Source organism: Myxocyprinus asiaticus, chromosome 2 (genome assembly GCF_019703515.2).
Source record: "Myxocyprinus asiaticus isolate MX2 ecotype Aquarium Trade chromosome 2, UBuf_Myxa_2, whole genome shotgun sequence".
In the NCBI taxonomy this organism is placed as follows: domain Eukaryota; kingdom Metazoa; phylum Chordata; class Actinopteri; order Cypriniformes; family Catostomidae; genus Myxocyprinus; species Myxocyprinus asiaticus.
This window is the reverse complement of record NC_059345.1, coordinates 57,168,509-57,179,941: the sequence shown is the minus strand read 5'-3', so window position 1 is coordinate 57,179,941 and position 11,433 is coordinate 57,168,509. Positions and strand designations below refer to the sequence as shown.

Here is an 11,433-nt window from a genome sequence, read left to right as displayed (position 1 = left end):
AAAAATATACTATACAGATATGGAGAACCCCTCTTTCTTTCACACTATATTAGTAGTAACTAATCGGATTCAAGCTTTGGAGCTCGCAACCATAGTTCTGAACAAAATACCATACTTACTATATGTAGCTAGCTACGTACCATGGTATGAAAAAAATTTAAAATATTTAAACTAAATAAAATTGTAACTACATTAAAATAAAATGAAACAAAATAATACATTTTCTGAAAGCTTCTTACGCTGTATGAAAAATATTCCATATGTTTTATGGTTTTACAGTAGGCCAATAGTAACAATAAATTTAGAAACTAGGGTATTTTTGAGGAAACTTTTACCTCAGCAAAATATGGAAGTAAATTATTAATGAGCTGTGTTAATAAAGCTACTTAAATTAATTAAATGAGTCTGCAAGCTTTAATAAAGTGTTTACAAGTAGTAAAAATGCATTATTTATTTATTAATTTATTTATAATAAGAGTTGTGCTTATATTTTGTTCTAAACATATTTTTGTACATGGGAAGCTTCATAGGACTTCGGGGACTTTAATTTTGAAGGATTTGCCTGCCACTGTTTTTGTGCCTTCAGTAGCTTGAAGTACGCTGTTAATAGTGTTTAAATGGATATAAATACACGGTATCCACATTATTAATCTTCAGGTATTTGGTTCAAGGGTAAACAGCGGGACTCGGTTTGTTTTTATGAACATGAATCCACATGTGACAGGCATCGGTGAGGAGCAGATACAGCTAGTGTTCAGCTGTGTTGAGGATGCACTGAAGGCGGCTCTGCGCAGGGCGTTTGAGGTGGCGCTGGAGATCGCCGTGAATGAAATCAGCAGACTGAAGGGTCAAGCGCTGCGGGATGTCCACAACCAGATACATGAGACCCAGTGGGAGAACAGCACCCTCAAATTACGACTACAGCACAAGACAGCACACTGTGTACAGTCAGGCTGATCCAAACCAGAGTAGGACCACATCAGACATTCAGGATGAGGATACATCGAGGAAAGTGTGTGAAAAGCAGGAGTCCGAGGAATCGGATCAGTATGTTGTTGCGAGTGCAGAGATAACCTGTGAGAGGCTGAATGGATCTTTTCATGAAATCCGTGATGAAAACCAACACATCGCCTATTAATGGTGCGTTTATTTAAAGTGTCAAAAAAGTGAGAAGGAAATAACATAAGAAATCAAATGATGTAGTTCCTGATAAATGAAAGAGATCGTTCACCCAAAACTGGCAGTTCTCTCATTATTTACTTTCTTTCATCTGCAGAACACGCATGAAGATTTTTATAAGAATATCTCAGCTCTGTACTATGCAAGTGAATGGTGACTAGAATTTTTAAGCTCCAAAAAGCACATAAAGGCAGCATAAAAGTAATCCACACGACTCCCGTGTTTAAATCCATATCTTCAGAAGCAATGTGATAGGTGTGGGTGAGAAACAGATCAATATTTAAGTACATTTTTACTATAAATTCTCCTCCCTGCCCAGTAGGTGGCGAGATGCACGAAGAATGAGAGTCACCAAAAACAAAAGAAGTGGAACTCATGGGAGAGAAAAGAGAGTGAAAGTGGACATTTATAGTAAAAATGGACCTACATATTGAACTGTTTCTCACCCACACTTATCATATCACTTCTGAAGATATGGATTTAACCACTGGAGTTGTATGAATTACTTTTATGCTGCCTTTATGTGCTTTTTGGAGCTTCAAAGTTCTGGCCACCTTTCACTTGCATTGTATGGACCTACAGAGCTAAAATATTTTTCTAAAAATCTTTGTTTGTGTTCTGCAGAAGAAAGAAAGTCATACACATCTGGGATGGCATGAGGGTGAGTAAATGATGAGAGAATTTTAGTTTTTGGGTGAACTATCCCTTAATCACCCTCTTGTTGTTCCAAACCTAAATGACTTTTTTTTTCTTATGTTGTAATTACTCTTTTTTTTTTTTCATACAGATGCGTTCAGTGCTAAAACAAGCTAGACGCAGTGCAATTATTAGAACTGAACGCAGGTGTCTCGAGATGTGTTTTTAAAAGTTTCCTTTTTTTTTTTTTTTTTTTTTTACCTGGCACGGCGTCTAAAAAGCGTGATGCTGAAAATAACAGTGAGAAACGGAGCAACGGTCAAGAAATGAGTGCATGTTTACATAGAAAATTTAATTTTACCATTGAAAAAACTGCTTTTATGTTCCACGAAAGAAAAGAAGTAATTCAGGTTTGGAACAAGTTGAGGGTGAGTAAAAACCAAATTTATGAACTATACCTTTAAATCTCTAGAACTTCACTTTATTATACAGTACTGTACAAAAGTCTCGGGCACATAAGATGTTTCACAAAAGCGTTTGTCTTAAGATGGTTATTTATATTTTCAGCTTTAGTGTCAATAGGAAATATAAATGTTAGATTCCCAAACATTCATTTTGCAAATAGAAAAGATTAGAATAGAAGAACAGGGAGCCCTGCAACAGATGTCATTGCCCCCACAAAGCCCCCCACTGAACGTCACGTCTGTCTGAGATTACATAAAGAGACAGAAGCAATTGAGACTAATAGACAGAAGAACTGTGGCAAATTCTCCAAGAAGCTTGGAACATCTTATCTGCCAACAACCAAGAAAAACTGTGTCCAGGTGTACCTAGGAGAATTGGGGCTGTTTTAAAGGCAAAGGTGGTCACACCGAATATTGATTTAGCTTTTTTATATTTACTGAACTTTGTATGTCATTAAGTTAAAATGAAAACTATTTATTTCATTATTTGATTCACATCAAGACATCCTCACTATGCAACATTTTTCACAAGTGACTAAAACTTTTGCACAGTACTGTATATTATAACAATAAAGCAAATTTCACTCAAAAAATTGTAGAAAGTTATTACAATAAATGTTATATCTTTCATTAAGATTTATTCAGTTTCATTGAGCCAACATAATTGAGTTGGATTAGGTAAAACTAATGTACTATAGTAGTTTAACTTAACTCAATTAGGTTTATTAATACATTTTCTATGTTGGTCAAACTTAATTTATTTTATTGACATTAGTATATGTCAGGTGAACAAGTGTAAGTACAGTGAAACTGTTGCATTATCAATTTAATAGCAACTGCTTGTAGAGCTAAGCAGCACTCAGATCGAGTATCACTTGGAAGTGACGTCTATACTCAAAATATGCACAAGTGCCATTCTTCACCACAATGTTAACACACAAAACATCAACATAGCAGACACTCTTTTTTAAAATACCAATAACAGAACATTAAACATTAATAGATCTCCTCCTATTCGCATCTTGCACAAAAATGCATAAAATATCACTTTGTTTCAACATTTGTTCCCCCTATCGAGTCCCATGTAAAGCATGCTGGCAAAAGGAAATCCCCTGCCCAGTTTCCTCAATGCTACATTAACACAAAAAGTATACATGTAGTCCCAACTCAAATGGATTAAGTAAACTTGCATTTTGCACATTTAAATGGATAGAACGCAATGAAATCAATTTGTGACAAAATGTTCCAGATTTGTGTTGCTTTAGTTCATTTTAAGTAACTTGAACAAGCAGTAAAAATCCAGTTTATTTATGTATGCTTCTGCCTTGCCATAAATTCAATCTTGAATAATAATGTGTCAATCATTTTGCAATCATATAGTCATTTAATAATAGGACTGTCGTAATAGTTCATGTTTTGTTGACCTTTTTTGTGCTAGAGAAAGAAACCTTAAACTCAAGACACGAGCCCAAGACGGACCACATACAAGACGTAGAGCCAAGTGATCAGGACCCATCATCATTTCTGCCTGAGTTTGAACCAGTTATGGTAAAGTCTACAAAAGCCAGAACCAAAGGAACTGTTGGATGGCAGCTCTGGTTGTGGTTCTGATCCTAGCCCAGACTACAGCTTTGACCCAAGGTCTAATGAGGAGTCTGGACTTGACAGAATAGCTTTTGCCCAGTCTAAACTATTAGAAGACAGGAGGCCTGATCCAGAGCAGCAGCAGGTTGAGACTGAACCTTTGCATCAAGGAGCCAGCTGAAGCCTTGGCAATTGTTAAAACTATTCCTACCTTCCTGAAACATTCTCATTCTTTTGGTTGTTTCTTTTTTCCATCCTCAGAAATCAGTTTGTCCACCCCATTTCATAGCTTCAACCAATCAGCGGACAAAACTTCCCTCAACCAGTCAACTCAAAACTGTAGTGATCCAGTGAGGAAAAAAATCCAGTCCAGCCTGCCTGTTTGTAAATTCTGTGGTCAGGTGTTTCACAGTGGAAGTGAACTGTGTAATAATCATCACATTCAACATCACAGAACTATACTGATAAGAGTGGGAAAAGGCGCCATTGCAACCAGGTGAAAAAAACAGCTTCTTTTTTTCTTTTTTTGCAGCTTTACCCCCCAGGGTGCAGCCCATATCACTGCAATGTGTGCAGCCGAGACTTTAATCGCCTGGAACTTGAAGACTCACTTGCTGATACACACCGGTGAGCGTCCACACGCTTCCGCGTTCATACTGGAGAAAAAACCGTATGTATGTGGAGAGTGTGGAAAGAGTTAGGAACTGTGGAGATCTACCCTTCCACCAGAAATCACACTGCTGAAGACATGTGTGATATTTTGCCTTTTTTAAAGGAACTGAAAAGTGAACAACCACCAGCTCTCTCCATTGGTTTTTAAGGGATAGTTTACAAAAAAATGAAAAATCTTTCATCAATTACTCACCCTCATGTTGTTCCAAACCCATATGACTTTCTTTCTTCCTTAGAACACAAATGGAGTTTTTAGGCAGTATGTTCATTTCAGTCAACAATCACTGTTTTGGGGTGAGGGTGAATAAATGATGACCGAACTGTCATTTTTTTTTTTTTGGTAAACTATCCCTTTAAGATGGTCTACTTGATTGTACAGACCTATTGGTTTTCTCCATACTTGACTAGCACTGTGGGAAGACGGCATTGTAACTTCTGAGATAATACATGCATTCAATAGCCAATTTTAATAGAAGATTTTTAGGAGGATAAACCATAACAAGTGAATGGTGACCAGTACTTTTAAGTTCCAAAAAGCACATAAAGTCAGCATAAAAGTAATCCATAGATTCAGTAGTTTAATCCATGTCTTCTTGATCTAACTGGTCCTGGATGAGAACAGAACAAAATATAACTCTTTTTTTCACTGTACATCTCGCCTTTGCAGTCTCTAGGCACGATCATGATTTCAAGCTCGATTACACTTCCAAGTGTGTGATGCATGCGCTGGGTGCTAGATGGTGCTAGGAAGTGTAATCGAGCTTGAAATCATGATCGGCAAGGATATTGCAGATGTCAAGATTTATAGTGAAAAGCGAGTTATAATTGTGTCTGTTCTCACCCAAAACTGATTGAATCACTTCAGAAGACATGGATTGCACCACTGGAGTCTTATGGATTACTTTTATGCTCCTTTGATGTGCTTTTTGGAGCTTCGGAGTTTTGGTCACCATTTACTTATGTGTACCAACAGAGCTGAGATATTCTTCTAAAAATCTTCGTTTGTATTCTGCAGAAGAAAGAAAGTCATAAACATCTGGGATGGTATGAGGGTGAAAAAATGATGAGAGAATTTTAGTTTTTGGGTGAACTATTCCATTAACATCACACATTGTTTAGAATTTAGTTTGACTACAAACTCACTGAACACTTCTAAATTCTGCAGGCTACTGTGGGCCACTTACTATGGCACAGTTGGTGGTCTTTAAGCAAATGCACATAAGCAATTTCATAAGAAATTACATTTCCGATAGCATGCACCTTTCAAAATACATTGTCATTTTTATCCATTCTATGTTTGTGTATGAAATATAATGTGGCTCCTATATTTAGTGCACAAACTGTGTCTTCAAAGACAAACCTGCAAATGCTGATGAACATTGAGTAATCGATTTAGCATTGGATGCATGATGCAATGGAAGTAAATAAAAGTAGGTATCAAGCATACAAATGGCTTGTCTGTGCACTTAGTGACACAGCAGGATGTGAGGTTATTATAGTTAACTGAAACTAAATTCCAAAAAATAACCTAGAAAAACTCAATTAAAACAAACTAATTTTTTTCAAAAAACTAAACTGAAACTATCATCCATTGCTTCAAAACGAACTAAAACTATATAGAAATGATCACAAAAAAATGTCAGTTTTCGATTTAAATTCTTCTGCATGTTACAAAATCGTTTTTGTTTCTTTTAATGTCTTCATCTGTTGCATCACAAACATGCCATCAACTGGCCATGAGTTTCGTGTGTGTGTGTGTGTGTGTGTGTGCCCACATTCGGTTATGTGCTCTATGTTTCAAGATGAATGGATTAGTTTTTTTTAATCACATCATCCATTGCTGTTAAAAAAATAAAGGGATACTTACACTCACCAACCACTTTATTAGGTACACCTGTACACCTACTTCAGTATTCATGCTATTATCTAATCAGCCAATCATGTGGCAGCAGTGAAATGCATAAAATTATGCAGATACAGGTCAGGAGCTTCAATTAATATTGACATCAGAATGGGGAAAAAAATTTGACCTCAGTGATTTGTACTGTGTCATGATTGTTGGTGCCAGACGGGCTGGTTTGAGTATTTCTGTAACTGCTGATCTCCTGGGATTTTCATGCACAACAGTCTCTAGAGTTTACTCAGATGGTGCCAAAAACAAAAAACATCCAGTGAGTGGCAGTTCTGTGGACAGAAACTCCTTGTTGATGAGAGAGGTCAACAGAGGATGGCCAGGGCTGCGTTTCCCAAAAGCATCGTAAGCCTAAGTAAATCATAGAAACCATTGGTGCAATGCTTTTAGGAAAGACAGCCCAGACTGGTTTGAGCTGATAGAAAGGCTACGGTAAATCAGATAACCACTCTGTACAATTGTAGTGAGCAGAATAGCATCTCAGAATGCATAATATGATGAACCTTGAGTCGGATGGGCTAAAATAGCAGAAGACCATGTTGGGCACTTTATTAGGAGCATAGTGTACCTAATAGCTAATAACTATACACTATGTAGACCTATGTGTAATCTGGACTGGATAGGGAATAGTTTAATTTAAAGAAAATTGGGTGAGAGAGAGCACTTAAAGCTTGCTGCAGTGGTTGTCATTATGTCTGACAGCAGGAGGGCGGTCTGCACATTACTCAGGTTCAGTATGCATAGCAAATGCTTTTAGCTTTATGAAGTAAACATTTGCTCTCGCATTGCTGTTATGACTCACACATTTTACCTGTCTGAACGTGAGAGGTGGGCTAAACCCTCGATCAGAGACAGGTTCCCATCTTAACTGCAACCTGAAAGATTTGTTTTCTCATCTTCTGCATCTCTCTATCTATCTATATACATAAACATACAGTATATCTATATTCTTTAATCCATATATTGTAATACAGTGAGTTTAAAGACTTTCAACTTCAGTGCTTATTCTTGACAAAATCAACATTTGTTTATCTCTCAAGTGGGCCACTGAGATATTTGTTTGGTGGAAAAATCACTTGTAATACACTGATGAGCCAAAACATTATGACCACTCACAGGTGAAGCAAATAACATTGATCATCTCCTAACAAGGCCACATGTCAAGGTCTGGGTAGATTAAATGGTAAGCGAACAATCAGTTCTTGTAGTCAACATGTTAAATGCAGGAGAAATGGGCAGAAGTAAAGACCTGAGTGATTTTGACAAGGGCCAAATTGATTCCGCCAGACGACTGGGTCAGAGAATCTCTGAAAGCACAAGGCTTGTGGGGTGCTCCAGGTCATCAGTGGTGAATACTTACTGAAAGTGGTCTGAGGAGGGACAAACCACAAACCGGCAACAGGGTCCTGGGCGCCCAAGGCTCATCATGCGTTGCCAATGAGTGCAACAAAGGCTATCCTGTGTGGTCCGAACCGACAGAGGTCTACTGTGGTACAAGTTACAGAAAATTGTAATGATGGTTACGGGAGGAATGTGTCACAACACACAGTGCAGCGCACCCTGCTGTGAAGCTGCAGACCGGTCAGTGTCCATGATGACCCCTGTTCACCATTGAAAGTGCATACAATGAGCACACAAGGGTTGGAACTGGACATTGGAGCAGTGGAAGACTGCCTGGTCTGATGAGTCCCATTTTAATTTACATCACACTGACGGCTGTGTACGTGTACGCCTTTTACTTGGGGAAGTGATAGCACCAGGAAGCACTGTGGGAAGACGGCAAGCCGGTGGAAGGAGTGTGATGCTCTGGAAAATGTTTTGCTGGGAAACCCTGGGTCCGGCCATTCATGTGGATGTCAGTTTGACACGTGCCACTTACCTAAACATCGTTGCAGACCAGGTACACCCCTTCATGGCAGTGGAATTCATTGACGGCAGTGGCCTCTTTCAGCAGGATAACGCACCCTGCCAAACTGCACGCATTGTTCGGCAATGGCTTGAGGAACATGATGAAGAGTTCAAGGTGTTGCCCTGGCCTCCAAATTCCCCAGATCTCAATCCGATTGAGCATCTGTGGGATGTGCTGGACCAACAAATCCGATCCATGGCAGCTCCACCTCGCAACTTACAGGACTTGAAGGATCTGCTGCTAATGTCTTGGCACCAGATACCACAGGACACCTTCAGGGGTCTTGTAGAGTCCATGCCTCGGCGGGTCAACGCTGTCGACACGCAACAACATAGGACCAACAGCATATTAGGCAGGTGGTAATAATGTTTTGGCTCATCGGTGTAATTGTCATTAATGGACTTCAGTGTAGTCACTACAAAACGTATGAGAGCTGAAGTCTGATTGTTTATTGTAACTACTACTAATTGTCTGCCAATTGTACTTATTCTTCAGTTTAGAACAATAAAGCCTACAGCAGTAAAAAACAAACAAACAAAAAAAAAACTTTAATTCCAACACTGCAATATAAATTAAATTAACACTAGGTTTAGATGATATAATGAAGAATGTTAATGAGAAAAAATTAATAGTTGGTTAGATCGGAAAGTAAACGTTTTAACACTGATATAAACTTAATCATATGCCATGAGCTAAACACCTTTATATACTGTATATTCCACCACTGGTCAAAACCAGTAGGCAATAATCAAAGGTGGTGATGATATCCTGAACTCCTGGACAGCAAAGTGCATCTATATAAGCATAAGCATTAAATTCATGCTGCTGTACCTTCCATTTCCCCAATATTTTCACGATCAATATCTTGTTTCTGACCCTGAACACAGTAGCAAGTCTTGTCACATAATAACTGTATAAGACTGATTACATACAATACATTCTGTCTGAGAAGTGTCTTTATTGTCAGCATTTCACATTTCAAAATACATTTTCTGCACAGCAATTAATACATTTTAATACTTTGAGATGTTTTCCATAAGTGACAATAAATATTGAAGCATAACTACTTCATAAATACAATCAACTGATTTCCATAACACTGGTATGATTATACTTTAGGATGTAAAATGGGAATATATACACACTAATAGGAGATTAAGTCACCGCTGTTCCATTAGATGGTTGCATGAATGTGTTTTGTGCGTACTGTATGTGTGTGTTTGTGTCACTGTGCTTTCTGTTTCTCCCACTGCTCTGGTGTCAGTGTTTTCTGCTCAAATGCGTGGATCTCTTTCAGCTCCTCAGCAAGGCAATTATTCACCATCCTAAACAACAAACATATAAATACACACAGACTTTTATAAAAACAGTGCATGGGGCCAGTGAGTCTATTGATCCCCAGCATGGCTGCAACTCAGAGCTTGCTTCCACATGACTTGGCCCTATGTAAAGATCCAGATCATTCTACTAAGGGTGCACATCTGTTTCCATGTCCGAAGCACTTTCTCCTAACAATAATTTAGTGATGACTTGAAAACAACTGAGAAATGTCATTTTTAATCACGCATGTATATGCAGTAATTATATACAGTTGCCAAAAAGGTCTTCAGCATGTCACGGAAGGCATCCACATTCAATTAGGCAAAGAAATGTGTGATGTAGCAGTTTCCGTCAGTATCCGAAGCACATGCTTATCATGTTCTACTCAAAAGAGTGCAGACCCATTTTTTTGTGCAACAGAAAGTGGTGTCATTCTGAAAATGTACTGGGATAAACCATTTGGTCTTTGGTTTCATTAAAAAAAATTATCGGAACAAATTTAAATGGTTATTAGCCAGTTCCCAGCATTTAAAAATAACGTTTTCACTCTGGAACAACTAAAAGGGACTTTGTTCTGTTTTTCGGATATGTTCTGCAAAAGCATTTTGTTCGTTTTCTGTTTTCGTTCCTTGAACCATTTGAAGTTCCTGATATTAACAAACCTCTCAGACCTTACATATTTCACTCCCATTCTATGTTGTCATAATTGCAAATTGACCAGATCTCAATTCTGTTTGTTAACGTGAGAACTCTATAGTTACAATAGACATAGTGATTAGACTTATTAACACAAGTAAAATCAGGCATTAATCATTTGCACACCCATGAAACCTATGTCCTCTCTCACCAGATTATGTTTATAAACAGTCTGAGACTGCATAGAAAATCTGAGATTTTTTTAAATGTTACATTTTTTTTTTTTTTTTTTTAACTAATACAAGAGAATAAAAGTTATAAAAACAAATCTGGTAAAAGTTATCATCATATAAAAAAGAATTATACATTTAAGATTCTGCACTATTTACGACGTCACAATTCAATTTAGCAATCGAACTGTTATGCTTATATAATATGATTTGTACTGAAAACATTTTAATTAAATTGGAAAAACACAAAATAAAAGCTTTTCACTAGTGGTCTCAGACCTATGGACCCCACTGTATATAATACAATATTCAATGATTGTCATTGTGTGCAAAAGTTATTTCTATTGAAACTGCACTCACCTGTGCCTTTGCAATAATGGTTTCCCTTCAAACTGAGGAGAAACTACAAGAACTTTAAAACTGGCGGCGCATCTATTTGGAGACGTGTCTTCAACATCCTGAAAGAGACATGCAAGGATTTTGACACAAGGAACAATGGAAACATAGACTGCTTTCTGTTTCATTCCAACTGTCCTTCTCCTATTAAATTCACAGGCTCAAAAATGTGATTCTACCTTTATATGGATGTGTGTGCAGTCATTACATACCACGTGAATCGCAGCAATCCCCGCTATCAGTTTTTCACGAATCAGATCGGGGGTGATTGACATCTCTCGGAAAAAAGTACACCTTTCGGTAAAGAAAACGTTTTATTAGATATAAAGAATTTTAACATAAACAGAGTTGTCTCTGATTATCTGGTCACTACCGGTTTGTTTGAGAGGAGGTGCTTGAACACATTAACAAGCCACGCCTCTGAAATGCAGTGGTGGCCAATCAGTATTTCGACATGTCAAGCAAACGCATGAAAATTGACCAATCATAGAAGAG

General features: G+C 37.7%; 1 protein-coding gene across 1 annotated transcript; it reads right to left on the bottom strand.

The window, feature by feature from the left end:
• Positions 1 to 9,297: 9,297 nt before the first annotated feature.
• On the bottom strand, positions 9,298 to 11,350 carry LOC127412576 (bolA-like protein 2). The gene is made up of 3 exons (XM_051649045.1): positions 11,151 to 11,350; positions 10,903 to 11,000; positions 9,298 to 9,681 (listed from the first exon to the last, which is right to left on the bottom strand). The coding sequence occupies exons 1-3, from the start codon at positions 11,211 to 11,213 to the stop codon at positions 9,582 to 9,584; spliced, it is 261 nt and encodes an 86-aa protein (XP_051505005.1). The 5' UTR covers positions 11,214 to 11,350; the 3' UTR covers positions 9,298 to 9,581.
• Positions 11,351 to 11,433: the final 83 nt, after the last annotated feature.

What these genes read in the sequence shown, in the direction of transcription:
- LOC127412576 (XM_051649045.1), bottom strand. Translation starts at nt 11,213, where the DNA reads ATGTCAATCACCCCCGATCTGATTCGTGAAAAACTGATAGCGGGGATT. An exon ending in GGATTGCTGCGATTCACGTG is followed by an intron (nt 11,001 to 11,150) that starts GTATGTAATGAC and finishes TGTCTCTTTCAG; the next exon opens with GATGTTGAAGACACGTCTCC. An exon ending in CCATTATTGCAAAGGCACAG is followed by an intron (nt 9,682 to 10,902) that starts GTGAGTGCAGTT and finishes TTTGTTGTTTAG; the next exon opens with GATGGTGAATAATTGCCTTG.